Source organism: Phocoena phocoena, chromosome 4 (genome assembly GCF_963924675.1).
Source record: "Phocoena phocoena chromosome 4, mPhoPho1.1, whole genome shotgun sequence".
Lineage (NCBI taxonomy): Eukaryota > Metazoa > Chordata > Mammalia > Artiodactyla > Phocoenidae > Phocoena > Phocoena phocoena.
This window is the reverse complement of record NC_089222.1, coordinates 135,361,891-135,378,872: the sequence shown is the minus strand read 5'-3', so window position 1 is coordinate 135,378,872 and position 16,982 is coordinate 135,361,891. Positions and strand designations below refer to the sequence as shown.

The 16,982-nt window shown below is 37.8% G+C and overlaps 1 protein-coding gene across 3 annotated transcripts in view; it reads right to left on the bottom strand.

The window, feature by feature from the left end:
- Positions 1–16,982, bottom strand: part of ITSN1 (intersectin 1) — a 169,220-nt gene that overhangs the window by 129,597 nt on the left and 22,641 nt on the right. For all 3 annotated transcript variants that reach the window (XM_065875722.1, XM_065875723.1, XM_065875724.1), the window contains exons 5-10: positions 13,931–14,110; positions 12,353–12,449; positions 8,805–8,905; positions 4,656–4,719; positions 1,656–1,793; positions 125–240 (exon numbers count right to left, since the gene is read on the bottom strand). In XM_065875722.1, the coding sequence (XP_065731794.1) occupies positions 125–240; positions 1,656–1,793; positions 4,656–4,719; positions 8,805–8,905; positions 12,353–12,449; positions 13,931–14,110 (696 nt within the window). The remainder of the gene's footprint in view (positions 1–124; positions 241–1,655; positions 1,794–4,655; positions 4,720–8,804; positions 8,906–12,352; positions 12,450–13,930; positions 14,111–16,982) is intronic.

The window sequence follows — 16,982 nt, the reverse complement described above, 5'->3', positions numbered from 1 at the left end:
AATAAAATTTTAAAAAAGAAACATAGCAAGAATGTCAAAAGCTAAATTTATTTTTGCCTCCATCTTTGCCTTAGAGATAGAAAATCTCTAATTTGCTATAATTCAAATATAAGGACTGTCTTACCAGGTAATTTCTTTTCTAGTTGTTGCTGTTCATCTTCTAAAACTGGTTCCTCTGGTAACCTCTGATCTACCGAAGCTGAGCTTATGACAGATATACCACTGCCGGATCGAACTCTTCTGCAGTTGTGGAAAAAAGAAAAAAGAAAAAAAGGATTCATGTAAAGCTGTCTAGGTAGAATTGGGTAAATTATGAAAAAAAATTTTTTTTAAGATTATGCCACATATCATGGAGCAAATTTCATTTTTAGTGAGGAAAAGATAAAGATTTGGTCTTCTCTATTTACAAGAGTTTCTTAAAAATGAGTATCTGAACGTCATCAGACTCTGAGTGCCATATTCATTCAAATGTTTAGAAACATCACCAAAAGTAGGACAATTCCAAAGGATTAAATCAATGAACAGTCGTCAAGTGGTTAGAGCAAGTACCTTGGACATAGTAAGTGTTCGCTGTTCCGATCATAACCCTCCTATGAAACATTAAATTTCCAAGGGAAGATTAGCAGCTGAGCTAATTGAGAGCATCTTTTTTTTTTTCCCTTTACAAAGTCTCTCCATGTTATCTCTTAATAAACACATGAAATGTCTATACTTTATAGTCCTTAAAACAAATCACTTAGTTTACTGGTTAGTTTCACTTTACACCATTAATCTTGCTCTTTTAAACCGATCTACCTATCTTCTTTTTACGCTCTTTTATCAGCTTCCAGTGTTGTGTTTCTTGTAGCGATTCTTGAAGCTGTGAGATTTTGTGGGAAAACTGTCCAGCTACCGGTTTCTTCCTACACATTCACAGTTTTCTCAGCTCCCCCCTGCACCATGTATGTGCTGACAGTGACGGCTTCGTGTTTCATACTTTTATGGGGACTTTTCCTCCAGTCCTTCCTGTGAGGAATTAGGACAGAAATTCTTATCTGTGCTTCTTTTGTTCTTCTTTGTCTCGTAAGATCTCAAATTTGTCTTTTAAGTTAAAGCTTTGAGACACAGTTGTCCAAGAGGGCTGTGTATGCGTGGTTGTGTGTAGGCAGAGGATACCAGTAACTGCAGAGTCTTCCCAATTGGACCCTGAACTACCCTCTCAATGTCTCCATTGAGGTTATGTTTCAGACCATGACAATTTTCTTTAATTATCTTCCTGATTATAATTTCTACATTGCCAGCATTTTGTTACCTCTGTCTGGAATGTGTAGAATTCATAGGCAGAATCTCCTTGCTTTATTTTCTATGTACAGGTTGATATCATTGCACTTTAAACTGCTAAAGTTTTGGGTGAGCTTTGATTATATGGATTGTCTCAAAAATCACAAAATCTGTGATGTTTTACTTGACTGTTTTACTAATATCCTATGAGTACTTTAAAGAACAGAACAGGGAAAGATGAACACAAACCTACCTAAGAAGATTTGCTTGAATTCATAGATGAAAATTTACTTGCCAAGAATAAAAAATGACTATAAGATACACAGGCAACAAAGCCAAGTTTGAAATTCACATACTCAGCGCACAATTTCTTATGAGAGCCAAATATTCCTTACCTAAAGGAAGGTGGAATGTATTCTGGGGGCAGGACCGGTGGCAGTGGTTGGCCAGACATAGCTACATCAATTAGGTGCATAGCCAGGATAAATTCTTCTGCTGTGAGTTTTCCATCTTGATCAATGTCAGAAAGATTCCTATTCAACAAAAAGCTCATTGTAATCTAGCTTCATGAAAATGCATGCTTGTTACTATTCATGAGTGATTTAAACGTTCTATTTTCTTATTATGACTCTAGGCCAACTGAGTTCCTCTGTGCCTCAGTTTATAAAAATAGTACCTATTTCACACCACCATTGCAAAGACAAAATGAGACAATCCATATAGCTGGGATGGTGTTCAGCATTCAACAGATGTTAACTATGATTATAATTACACTCTTCTCAATCATTGCAACCCATTTTAAATGTATCATACATTCCATGTGTCTAATTTAGACTACGCTCTGTAGACTATCAGGTCAGATAGTAAATATTTAAGCTTTGCAGAACACACAATCTCTATCACACGGAATTCTGCCGCTGCAGCAGGAAAGTAGCCACAGACAATATATAGAGAAACAAATGGGCATGGTTGTTTTAAAAAACAAAACCAGGTGCAGGCCAGATTCAGCTCACTGGACCAAGCCCTGATCTAGGCCTCCAAGGGTGGATCTTTACGGCCTCCAGCCACAGAGGCAAGGTGTTTTCTGTTCCTTAATCTTAGGATTCAATCGTCAATGTTCTTCATAATCAACTTGCCCTGGTAGCTAATTAAAGTAAACAGATTTTTCTAGCAAGTCCAAGAGTGTGATTTTACTTAACAACTTCTAGACACCAAAAGAGGATGCAAGACCACAACACTGTTCACTAAAATACCAACAGGACAGATGCTACACTGGGCAACTAACTGGCTTTGCTGATGCGATAAGTCAAGAAACTCCTCTTAAATCTGAAATTTCCTCAGGTGGCACAAACTCTTTTTTTTAAGGTACAATATCCATACGGTGACATCCACCCCTTTTAGAGTACAATTCTTCGAGTTCTGACAAACACATTCAGTTGTGTAACTACCACAGTGTATAGAAGTTTCATCATCACCGAAAATTCCTGTCTTTTTATAGTCACCCTTTCCTTTGCCCCCAGGCCCTGGCAACCACTGATCTCTTTTCTGTCCCTCTACCTTTGCCTTTTCCAGGTGCCAGACTCCTGTTTTTAAGTAGAACAGAGCCACAAATGAAAACCCTGCCTGTTTTACCTTGTTCTCTCTTCCTTTCCACTGCCCACTCCTAGGCAAATGCAATTAAAAGGCAGGTGGAATTCCTATTTGTTTTTTTCCCCATACTTGCCTGAAGAATGGCTGTACACATTTAATTAAATATCTTTTTATCATGTAGAAAGAGAATATAATATTCTAGTAGGAGAAGACTCAAGTATTTTTTTCAAAGAGGGCAGGTTATAAATGAGAAACTTAAACATTTCATTATATTCTAGTGTCATGAGAACAACCAACGTCCATAAATGTTAGGTCTTTAGTTTTTATTCCAGAGGGCCCTAGGATACTGGTACACACCCAGACTTAAAGAGGTCTAGATGTGTCATAGATATAAGATGCTTGCTAACTGGTCTATTATTATGCTATTGCAAGAGGCTGACCCTTTAACGCAAAGCAGAAGGGACCATAATGGGTGAAGGGAGCAGCCCTAGAGCTTGACCACTTATGAAACAACCACATCAATGAGTCTGCAGCAAAATCTTGAACCTAGCAGGTAAGTGTTATAGACCGGGTTTATCTTCCAGGTGGAATCAATGGATAATGCATAACTGAGAGATACACACTCCTGAAGAGTGTGTGTTCTAGTTAATATTTAACTAGATATTAAAATTAAATATTTAACATTCTAGTTAATATTTAAATGTAAAGAATCCTATAGGATTAGGCAAGGCTCATCAATAGCTACTAAAACTCATTACAAAATAGACAAAGAGACATAAATGTACCTACTGATGAAAGTACTCGGTATCATCTCTGATGTATTTTGCAAAAAAAAAAAAAAAAAATTCAAACTTGAATCTAATGAGTGGTTCTCAACCACTGATAGATTTAGTACTGCAAAGAACACCTGCCAATGTCTGGAGACATCTCTGATTGTCACAAGTGGAGGCGGGGCTCATGCTACTGCAGTAGGCAGAGGCCAGAGATGCTACTTAACAATCAAAAGTCCACAGGACAGGCCTCCACCAGAGTCATCAGGCCTAAAATGTCAATAGCACTGAGGTGCAGAACCCTGCTCAAGATCTAACTACCAATCTACAGGAAATACAAGAATGAATTAACACCACAAGGGTGCCATCAGCTAAAGTTAGGCTATAAGAAACTATAGGACAAATGATCTGGGGTTTTTTGCAGAGTGGGGTGGGGGAGGAGTGGAAAACAAGACAAGGGGTAGTTTATAGGTTAAAGGAGACTTAAAAGATGTATCAACCAATTGTTACAAAATATAGATTTATTTCAGTCCTGATTTGAACAAATCAACTATAAAAAAATTATGAGACAATCTAAGGAATTTAAACACCATCTGATTAACTTAATGATAAGAATTACTATTTAACAGTTTTAAGTGGACTTTTGGTATTGCAGTCATGTGGGGAAAAAATCCCTATGTCTTTTGGAGATACAAGCTGAAATATGTGCAGATGGAAATGATATAATGACTGAGATTTGGCTTAAAATAATTGAAAAGAGGAGAGAGAACCAGGACAAGTCATGAGTTGAGACTTATTTAGGCTGTATTATGAGTTCTTGAGAATTCATTATATTGATTGCTCTGCTTTTGTATTTTTCAAAATCAAAAGGGGCGAAAGTAAGAGGGGTAATCATAACAACTCATTGGAAAATTAAGCCTACTCCATATATCCCCCTTAGAAATAACGGTATTAATCTAAAGACCCATGAGCCATATCAATTCAAGAAATACAGTTTCCTCTTTATACAAAACAAGGAACTTTTTCATTCCTTACCATATTGAAGCCAGCTGAGCCTGTGGTAAACTTGACTGCATAAGAATAGTTCTTGCTTGGGGACCTAAACAAAAACCAGGAAAAAAAAATAAAGATGAATCAGCAAATCTCCACTGATCAGTGTTCTGAACACAGGTACTATGTAATCTCATGCAATCACAGTGCTTTAAACAATATTTGCTATTACCCGAGGGGCTTTTTAAAAAGGAAATTAAGCCCCAATGAAAAAGGCAAGAAACACAAAGCACCTGGCACACAGTCAATAAATTTTTGTTAAATAGATGTTTAATGAGGAATGAGTATGTAAAGGATTAGAGTTTCAAAATATAACCTGCCCTTCTGTCCAGGTTACCGTCTCTATTCGTATCAGGCTTTTATTTACAAAGCTGAAACTTATTCTCTCTAAATTCAGCATCTTGGCCACCACCTGCTTCCTCCACCATGATGACTATCAAATTCAGATAAGATTCAGAGAATCTTAGAGGAGGAAGGGACTTAGAGAGAACTCTTCTATTCATTTCATTATACAGACTCTAAAACAAAACTAAACAAAAAAAAACTTGCTCAAGGTTGTATAAATGGCCAATTATCGCAGCCATTTCCTAGGTTAGTGATAAAGAAGAATTTCTGGAATTTCAACTCTCATCTCAAAATCAGCGCTCACTTCTTAAAATACTTGTATATATCTTCAGTTTGGGCATGAAACTAGCCTTAGATACCAGAAAGGCTACAATGGAAGAATCTGAATGTTTAAATAAACTAGTGTTAGGAGGAGAGAGACAAACGTCTTATGTCCATCACTGACTCCCAAGGTGTGGTCCCAGGATGACATGAAGACAAACGAACGGAAAGTGGTAGCAACTGTGTTAGGAAGATTACCACGCATAAAATTTTGCTTGTTCCGTGGTATACTGGAATGAGAAAAGTTCATTGATCATTTTATTTAGTCTCTAACATTGTATTTAGAATGTTGGCAACATTAAAGTAGAATTAGCAAAAGTTTAGTAAATGCTTTAATTTATACTTGTAACAATTCTGCCCACTTCAGAACTATATAAAAGAAAGTTCATATTTCATCTATTCAATAAAAAGTGTAACAATAAATGAAAAGAACTAACCCTGGACCTGGATATCAGGACATATGGATTCCAGTCCTGACTCTTCCACTCCCTAATGACATGTGACATTAACAAAACTACTGTTAGGAAGTTCTTTTATCTCTGAAATGAGGAAAATGATCTAGAACAGGGATTGGCAAACCACAGTCTATAGGCCATATCCAGCCCTCCACCTGTTTTTGTAAATAAAGTTTTATTGAAACATAGCCATGCCCATTCATTTAAGCATGATATACGGCTGCTTTCATACTGAAATGGCAAAGTTGAAGAGCAGTGACAGTGTATGACTGCAAGTCTAAAATGTTTTTGCATCTGAAAGGGCGAATTACAAGTATACACAAATTCTCTGTATGCCTCACTCACTCTGCTAAAGCAGTAGCTGTCACTTTTATACATAGCATGAAAAACCAGGCCAGCTTATATAGGCACTGAAGGAATATTTAAAGGTAGAGTTTTAAGTACTGTTTAACATGGTTTGACACCAGTGTGTCATATAGACCCAGACCTGCATTGTCAGTGAATCTGCAAACATTATTTTGCTGTTTATAGAAGAAGTCTGTTGACCCCTGCACTAAAAGATTCCAACTGTCTTTTGCAATTTCTAATACTTGACTCTAAGTCCTAAGACAAGGTTGTGAAACATTAAATTAGATCAGCAACAGCAAAGATAGTAACAGGACAACATAAAAATCAAGCTCTGAGTGTTCGGAACTATTCTGTAGAAGCCTACATTCATGAAAGGCAGACTGGCTTATAAGGAAACATTAAGGGAATAAACACAAATCTCAAGTTCACAAAGCCTACAGTGGGTAGCTATGTTTCAGTAGGGAAGCTTGAATGGAAAGAACAGAGACAATTAAATGAAGTTAATGCTTTACTTCAAACAATGACTAAGACTTTTAGCATTTTGTGATTAGCATATGAATAACCAAATAACATATGCACTGTTTCAGAATGCAAGGAGATAATCAAATACCTCTTTGAGAAGAGGACTAGCAAGAATGGCATTAACAGAATTCTAGAGCTACTTATATAACTTACATTAGGAAGGACTCCTCCTCTCTTTTATAAGAGTGTCTCTTTTAAGAGCGTGCAGAAGCATATACATCAGGTTGGGAAGGAACAAGGGGGTGCCCACCTAACCAGGTGTATCAGCGAAATCAACCCAGGTAATCAATGGGGTAAACTGTGCCATTGCTAAATATTTCACTTCTGCCTCTTTCCATTGTGGGAACTATTCTCAACTTTCTTGATATTCTTCTTAATCTTACTCAATTCTTAAGCTGAACTGAGTAACTGCTTTAGGGGTTGAGGATTCACACAATTATTTTCACAGTTGTGATCATGAAAATAATCTTTGTATTTCATCTCAACAAAACCTGCTCTGCTTCTATCAACAGTCTTATTTAGCCTAAAACACACCTTATATTGATTCCTCACAAAGGGAAAACAAATTAAATGTCTTTTATTTACTCCTATTTTAAAATGTACTGTAATAAATTATTCTTTCTATTTGACATGACTATACAAAGATTTGAAAATGAAATTCCCACCTTAAATTCCTTCCAGGACAAAACAGTAATAAGTATACAGCTAAACAGTAGCAAAAATCTGCTCATCCATCCAGTATATTTCAAATTTTATTTTCTGCCTCAGATATTAAAAGTTCTAAATATTTAAGTTCCTGCGTCATATACCTTCTACCTGATACTATACTTCGGTCATAAAACACATGCTACCAAGAAAAGAGAATTTCGGCATCAACATCGTATCTGAATACTATTTTAAGTAACTCCCAGCAAACACCAACAGTGCTTTAAAAAATGTTTTCAGATTCACTGACAATGCAGGTCTGGGTCTGTATGATACACTGTTGTCAAATCATGTTAAACAGTACTTAAAACTATACTTTTGAATATCCCTTCAGTGCCCATATAAGCTGGCCTGGTTTTTCATGCTATGTATAAAAGTGACAGCTTCCGCTTTAGCACAGTGAGAGAGGCATACAGAGAATTTGTGCATACTTATAATTCGCCCTTTCAGATACAAATATATGCTTATTTGAAATGACTGCTGAGATTCTTTACTGGGATAGGGTTCAAGGTTAGACCAGAGCCCTTCGAAGTCTCACCCAATCCTGACATTTTTAAACAAGGATGAATTTTTCTCTTGGAAGTAAAAATTGCAATTGTAAGTGATAGAAAGAAAAAAAGATAGTAAGAATCAGAAATTTAAAATGTTTTTTGCTGAATATCACTGCTTCTCCACCCCAGGAAAATGACCCCATTCTCCCCTCCTTTCATATTTGTTAAAGAGCAGTTACATTTTCCCCCCTTTTACACTTAATGTTTGTATTGGAGATCTCTATTTTCCTTTATTAAAATTATGCTTTTCTTTATAACTCTCTAACAATTTTAAGTGTTTTAACCCCTTATTAGAAAGGTTTCTGGATAGTATCATAAAATCCTTTGAATCCTTCTAATGTAGACAACAATCTTTTTTTAAATCCATAGGGACCATATACCTTAACTCTGGCCTTTTATACATGAAGAAATAAGATCCAAATACGTAAAGTGGCCTCCAGCTGGTTAGTGGCAAAGCTAGGTTCTAAACTCCCCAACCATTTACTAACTTTCACCCTGTGTCCTGCCATAAACACTGATTGTTTGAGTAGACAGTTTCAAGTTCATCTACTAAGTTGAACTTCAGAATGTGAACCAGGCTTTGTCCACAGCAGTGTTTCTTTGCAAGTGCGCTGATTTGCACAACAGTGGCATCTAGGGTGCTGGGGGATCCTTGGTCTAGGTTCTATTTACCAAGAAGCAAAAGCCTGAGGCACTGGAGAATAAAATAACTATGGCCTTATCAGTAGATGAGAACTGGAGGTAAGGGGAACAACAAAAACCCTGTTTAGAAAGAAGTACAGTAAATGGAGGAAGACATCGGGAAAATCTTCAGCCCAACATCTAGAAACAATTTGCATTTAGAACAAAGATCATGTTTCACTAAATTAATTCTCATTTGTAAATACCTGTTAAGTGTCCACTCATGGTTTTGTCATGACTGTTGAATAACTGTCGGTATTTCAGTCTGGATGGCTGAGGAACAGCCCATTCAGCTGCGGGAGGAACACTGTGGGGCAAAGAGAGGAAGGAGAGGAAAAAAGGATTAATAGTAAGGAAAATCACATTTAAGTTCTCTAAAAACAGTAAACTAAGAACTTCTCTAGAAAACTAGATTTAATATTTTATTCACTTCCTAATCACTATTTCTGAATTTTCTATAATCATTTTTTCCATTTTTTAAGGTAATAAACCTTTCTCTCCAAACAGATAAGCTCATTATTTTTTCCAAATCAGGGGTAAACACGGCAGACCAAGTGGCTGGTTCAAGTTATATGGATAATTTACTAATTTAAAGGTTCTACAGAAGAATGGAAAATCTCCTCGGAACTGAGGTGATACAGTAATGACCAGGCTTCTCTAAACTTCTAGAACAGTCCTCTTTAGGTTCAAAAAGCAATGATGATAGAAAACAAATAACTGCTTTTAAAGGTATTAATTCTTTAAAATGTTTAACTTTCTTTACACCAAAATACAGAATGTATGTCTTAATGAAAGGGAGTTATTTCATTCTGAGAATTTAAATGCCCAAAATGGAGTTTCCCAGAGAGAAGAGAACATTCCCAGGGCGGTTGGCAAATCAGCAGTGCAGTATGGGAAGGAGCTCTGCTTCTGACTGCAATCCAGTGCTGACCTTTCCTTGCCAACGTGCAGCTGACCTCAGGAAACCCCTTGCTGGCAGCCAGTTTGGGTGTAGACCTCCTTGGTGATCAGTTCCTCAGATTAGTTCCCACACAGTATCATGCTGGTTGGTACCCATGGCTTCTTGAGAGCCAGATGTTTCAATTGGGCAATTTAAACACGATGGCTGAGCTGGCAGTAAAAATGGCATTCCACTTCCAGGACAGATTACAACTAATGCCCCATTTGCAATTTCCTTTCATTTCAACAAAAATATCTATTTCTCACAGATTACAGTGAAATTTTAATCATGAACTGGACCTTTTAATCATCATTTATGTTACCTATGCACTGATACTTACTATGTACACTTCTCAAAGCACAGAAACAGCTCCCAAACACTTGAAAAGTACCTATAAAAATTTATCTTTTCAATTTTTATAAACTTCTTAATAAAAACATTTACCAAGTTCTAATCTGCTGTGCATACTTCTGCAACAACTCTCTCATTTTAAACTAATATTTTGAAGATTCCAACTCTTGCCTATTTGTCAAGAAGCTAATTATATCTCTCCTGCACCCCAGGAATGTAGGGTATTACACAGAAGGTGTTCAAGATTACACTTATCCAATCATAGTTTTCTGCCAAATTCCTGAGAATTTAAATAGGCCTAAAAATGCATTAACCAAAAAGTTAGATGCCACATTATAAAAACTTGCTAGAAACTTAAATTATTGAAAGGTAACTACCAAAAAAACCCCAGTGTTTTTATAACCGGAGCAGGACCCTATGGGGCCTTCTGGGGACAGACCCCTCCCCTCACGTCCTCTGCCTGCCTCTCTCAATGTTTTTTTCTCAGCCTATCTCTTGTTTGTAGAAAAGCTGTAGTCTCCCAGGCCTCCCCTGAGTCACAAAAGGCTGACTCAAGAATTAATGATTGAAAGTACATGAACGTGGAGTGACAAAAGCAGCAACTGGGCCAGGAGAACTGGTAACAATGTAAACAGTCAGCCATAGGGCAGTCACAGAATCTTTAGTTCCTCCCTGAAGTACCTAGATAACAGTATCTGATGCACATTCCTGAGTTGTTTTACAGATGCTAAAACTCCACCAAAGGGAAGCTGGAGCCTAAGGATTGATAACATTAACCCCTGTGGCACTGCCCTGTTACCTCACCATCAACCAATCAGAGAACGGCGCACAGCTGATCACACATCCTGAGACTCCCTTCCCTCATCTTGCCTTTCAAAATGCTCCCCTAAAACCCACTGGGGAGCTCAGGTTTTTTGAGCATTAGCTGCCCCGGACTCCTTGTCTGGCGCCTTACAAACTGGTGTCAGTAGATCGGCTTTACGGCACATGGGCGAGCAGACCCAACATTTTAATAGCATTAATGTTGCTAATACTGGCTGTTTGTTCATTTTAATGCCACAAGTCAATTTTAAGACAGATTTCAAAATCACTTGTGGAAAGTCAGAGAATACTCAAAGTTCAGCGTGATATGGGAGAAAGAATAGAAAACATGGAATTTAGTGTTAGATGATCTCAATTTAAATCTCAGTTCTTCTGTTTAGTAAGCTGTAAACTATGGGTGAGAAATATAACCTCTCCGGGTGTTTCTTCATTCACAATTCTGAGCCAATTACTACCCTACAGGTGGTTGTGCGGGTTAAATGGGATTAATGAGTCAAAGCAGATACTCAATAAATATTCCTGCATCCTAGGAGTAAAACCTTAATTAAATGGAACACAAATACCTGTATACCACAATTAACCGAAGTTTTCAGGGCAAATTTTAAGAACATCTGCCTCAAAATCAGAAAGATCTCAGTTCAACTCAGCCCTATCACCTAGGAGTTAAGTTATCCTGAGCAAGTCACTTCCTGTCTCTGAGCCTCCTCGTCATCTATAACACAGAAAATCAGTCATCTTATGGGGAAGAAGGTGAGCATTAAATGAGTTAATGTGCATAAAGCATTTGGCACAGTGTTTTTCAGTTTCTGGATTTTCTTTACATCATTTTTTAAAAGGCAATGAATTACTGAATTATATTCAACATGCTCTTTTCTTTGAAGAGGAAAAATGACTCAATTCACTTAGGAAAGATTCCTAAAGAGGACTGAAACAAGAAAAGATGGAATCATCTTCATTTACATCTCCTTTTCATTTGGAAAGCTTTGAGATAGCTTATCAAGAGACTTAATTTTTTATTTTAGTACAGCAGTATGCAAGGGGAAAAAATGGGTAAAATAAAAATATGAAAGATAATATGAACCAAGATTGGCCAAAACAGAAGCAAACAGGTCATGTAAGCTGTACCCAAAATTGAGCCACATGTTTGATTTAATAACAACTGTCCCATAACCTGAATAACTCATTTCATAAAACCTGATCTAAAGTTTTACTAACAATCCACACAGACCCCATAAGATTGTCTGAGATAAAATTAGAGCTAGTTTTGGCTCTAATCTTCATATAGTATTTTTTATACATAAACTTTTAAATGACTGACACAAAACAGTTAATGTGCTTTTTTCCCTCATACCTAGAGTTCTATTTTTTTAAACATTTACTACTACCTATTTATCATCCTCTTTAAAAAAAAAATCAACATGCAAAGCTTTCAAAGGAAAAGTAGTGCTCTTGATTCTGTCAACTCTACAACAAATAAATAATAAAACCTAGTAACATTAACAAGAATTAAGAAAATTATTACCATTCTGCAAACTAAAACAAGACAAATAAAGAACACAGAGCTAATTCACTTTCAAATGTATGAGTCAATCAGATAATGGCTGAACCAAACCACCCATTTAAAAAAACAAGCAAACTTACCTAGCCACGTCAAATGATTGTGCCTTCTGTAATTTAGTGTTTAACTGTGACCCTGGACCAGATCTACTAAAGGAAGAACTCTTTGGCAATGTGGCTGCTGAAAAAATAAATAAATGTTGAATAATTTTAATTTTACAAAAGTAAGAAACATTTTCCTATTTATAAAAATTAAAATGCATAGTTATCAAATCTGAGGTAGAAATTATTCCTCCCTTCTTACCATTCCAGACTCAAAAAGTTATTCCCTCCTTGCTTCCTGCCCTCTAGCCAAAAGTGTTTTACTAGTTCCTTCAGAAAATCACCTTACTAGGTAGTAATGTTTACATCCATAAAATCTGACTCTTCATTAGACACTTAGTATCACATTTTAGAGGATCTGTTCCAATAGTTAAAGAAATAACAGCTTAAATAGATAGCTGGCATATTCTTAACTGCACTGAAGGAGCTGAAGTATTAGTTCCAGATGTAAGAGCCAAGAAGTCACAGACTTGTCTTGGCCAGATGACACGTGATGTCAGGAAGGGCCAGCTTTTGTGTCTGAGTCTCATTCAAGCTGGTTAGCTGTGTGTCAGGAGAAAAACTTCGAGCCTTAACCAACATTCCCTTCAAACTTGCCTACTGTCTTGCAACATTCGCCGCAAAAGAAAACAAGACACAGTGCGTGGATTCACTGCTACTACTGGAAAAATAATTACAAGCATTTTCTCAGCTGCCATCACACCTGCAGTCATGGTCTCCTATGAAAGATAAACTACATGTGAAAAGAACATCTTAAAAACAAGAGGTCGATTTGGATTCTGTGGCTATAACTTAGAGACACATCCTGACAGATGTAATAAATGCAGGGGCCTAGGCAGATTCATACATAAGGCTCAAACCCACACTGTCAGTCACTTACGAATTTATTCAGACATATCCGAAGTACTTAAAAAACAAAAAAAACTTTCCATATTGATATGAATCCCTTCTGATTTGTTAGACTAAGACCATCTACATCTACACTCTGCTTTTCTTTAACTAAAGGGAAAAAGACTTTGAATAAAGTCTCAATTAAGCAAGCATGTAATACTATAACCTTAATATATTTAGCCATTCAATAGACTTCCTTCCCCCTCTATGCCTGATTCACTCCACCTCCTCAAAAAAAAGAAAGGCAATGTTCTTTTTTTTCCTCCCACATAATTCTACTCCTAAGGGATTGGCTTGTTTATTAGCAATTCATGGCAGCTGAAGAAAAGTAGTAAATGATACATGGAAATAAAAAGTGTTCAAATACTGTTCAAACTTGAGCTGCTCTCATCAAGCCCTTGAAAGGAAATTATGCTCTTGGTTTTAGCTGTTGAGTTCACCTCTGTGTACAATGGCACCCAAAGCTTCATAATTTCATTCTCCTTTCCCTCTCTCTAGCCTAGCTCATCCCCAAAATGAGACATTAAATGAAAAAAAAGAAAAAAATGAAGATGATTTCTTCTGGAATAAAATACCATTTAAATATAATCAGAACGTGAAGACAGAAAACGAGAACGAAGAGTAAAATACAGGTAGAAGTTCGGCCTGTGGCTTCAGCAGGTCACGTACCAGGATGAGTGAATGCAGGCAGAGGCTGTATGACAGGGGGCGTCCCGTTAGCCAGAGAAGGCACTCCTGCCGCAGGAACAGAGGATACTAGCGGGGGAGACATTCCGACAACAGGAATGGAACCCATTGGCACTGGAGCAACAGCGGTCAGCGGTGGCATGCTGGCGATACCTCCCATACCTATGAAGGGAAAAATGCCAACAAAATTCACATGGAACCACATTTCAACATTCAATGATGATTAATCCAGGACTGCATGGAGAAGAAAATCCCTTTCCAGCTGTAATATAGTTCCATTTAAAATATGAATTCAGATTAATCATTTTGAAGGGTAGTAAAAATTGTCAAGGATCATATCAAAAGGACTCAAGACCCAACTTAAAGAAGGATCTACTGGCCAAAGTTGAGGATCAATAAGAATAATAACTGCAGTGGACTGAAAGCCACCAAAGAGAATTCAATTCATAAATTCACAATGATTTTTTTAATCCTAATTGGTCACCATAGGCAATCAATTTATTTTGAAAACTAGTACATAAAGGCAGAAAATAAACATTTATCCTGCCTTTCTTTTATATACTGAACCTCAGAGTAATCAAACATTTGATGAGAAAGTTTCTCTTTATAGAAGTATTCTAACGAAAAAATGAAGAAACAATAGGAACTAAAATAGATGTTTCTATTCTTTTAGTTTCTCTATCCTAACTTGTGATATGGTGATATAATAAGAAATATATATCTGGTCTCTGTCCCCAGGTCTTGATTCCTGGCAGAGCTCCTAAAACCCTTTTAATTTCCTGACTGATAGGAACATCTTTTGCCAAAACATTTGGTCTCAGTCCCTGGTTCCTGACACAGAGCTTTTAAGATCCTTGGAATCTCTAGAGTGGTAAGAGTATCTTTGTGTGTTTGATGTGGTGACTGATGGCTGGGGACCCCTAAATAGCTGCATGATTAGAGGCTTGGAACTCTCAGCCCCACCCAACTCCCACCTCCACACAGACCTCAGGGGAAGGCAGAGGGGCTGGAGGCTGAGCTAATCAAATGCTACCGATTTAATCCACTACGCCTGAATAATGAAACCTCCATAACAACTCCTACATACCAAGGTTTGGAGAGCTTCTAGGCTGGTGAACAAATCCACGTGCTGGGAGGGTGGCGCTCCCCAACTCCACAGGGACAGAAGCTCCTGCCCTCAGGACCCGTCCGCACCTTACACTATGCACCTCTCCATCTGCCTGTTCATCTGTATCCTTTATAATATGCTTTATAACAAACCAGAGAATGTAAGTAAATGTTTCCCTAAGTTTGGTGAGCTGTTCTAGCAAATTATAGAAAAGGGGAGAAGAGTTTGGGGAGCCTCTGATTTTTAGTCAAGTCAGACAGAGCATGGGTACCCTGTGGCCCATTACTTGTGACTCAAGTCTGAAGTGAGGGCAGTCTTGTGAGACCGAACCCTTAAACCTGTGGAACCTGACGCTGACTACCAGAGTTAGTGTCAGAATTGAATTTAATTATAAGATATAAAGTTAGTGTCCGGAGAGTTGGAAAATTGGTTGGTGTGGTTTTTCTGGACACAAAATTCTTGGCTGATTCTTTCCTTGAGAATCCTAAATATGTCACTCCATTTCCTTCCGGCATGAAGCACTGCTGCCGAAAAGTCTGAAGATATTCTAATTTTCTTTCTCATTAGCCATGTGTTTTCTTTGTCTTTGGGCCCAAATGATTTTTTGTCTTACTAGAAAGTATCTTAGTGTTGATCTTTCCAGGTCGATCTTTTTGGGCACATACTATATATATTCGTTCAAATTTAGCTTCAAACCTTTTATGTCAAGAAAGCTGTCTTGAACTAGTTTTTGCCATTTGTTCTGTTCCCTTGCTTTGGTTTCCTTCTTCAGAGACCCCAACTAACCTACTCAATTCTCTTTGCCTTCAACATTTGCCGCTTTTTCTCAAATTCTTTGTATCTCTTTTTTCATTTCCTTTTAATGTTTGAAATCTTCCTCTTTTTACCTTCTATTTCCTTTCAGATAGTCTCTCTTGTGTTGCTTCTGGCTCACTCTTCATTTCTGAAATGACTCTTTCTTTTATGTCTCATTCTTTCCTGAGTGGTCACCTGATTTCTGGGGTTTTAAAATTCTGATCTATGTTAGTCTTTCATGACTCGCATCATTTTCTTAGTACCTTTCAGCTTGTTTTGAAATAGTAGGTTACTGATGTGCTGTCATCGTCCACAGGGGTGTTACTCGACTCTTCATCCTCTTTTTTCTAATAATAACCATGTGTGGGATTTGACCTTGGCCTGATACTGCCTGATGCTCGTTTTGATATGAGCCTTGACTCCTGGGATTTCCAGGATCGTTCTCCTCCCCCACTTTGGTCTGGACCTTCTCCTCCTTCTGTCTCTGTGTCGGTGCCCTGCTTAATTTTTATTCCACTCCCAGTCACTCCTCCTCAGTGTGAGATCCTGTCCCCAAAGGCAGCCTTGTTGGGCCAGTGCTGAGAGTTCACAGGGACCAGATCTTGCAGGTCTTCTTATTCTCTAACATCATAATTTTTCCATTTTAAGTTACCTACTCAGCTCCTAAATTGCCACTGCAAAGACTATCATCCTTGTACCAACTGACTGCCTTTTCTGAATGAATGAGTGTTTTCTGAATACTTCTAAATAAACACACCTACCAGAGGCTGTGTTTTAGATGCCATCCCTCATGACGGTGCTAAGTCTCAATTCCTGAAGTTTTACCCTCTCTCCTCAACCACTGACGGAAGCACTTCCCACCATAAACACACCATTCTTCAGCTGACATGCTCCCCTTACAGTTAAACCCTCCCCTCTTCCAAGCCTCCAGCGGGCTCCTGTCCCTACCACTCCAAGGAAACGGTTCGTCAAGGTGAGGTCCAAGCTCGTCTTGCCAAATCCAATCACTTTTCTGTCCTATTCTTACTCAGTCCCTCAGAAGCAACTTGAACAATGGGGCACTCCCCTCCAAAACACTTTTCCTTGGCTACTAGGACACCAACTTCCTCCCACTTCACTCTGTTTCTGGCT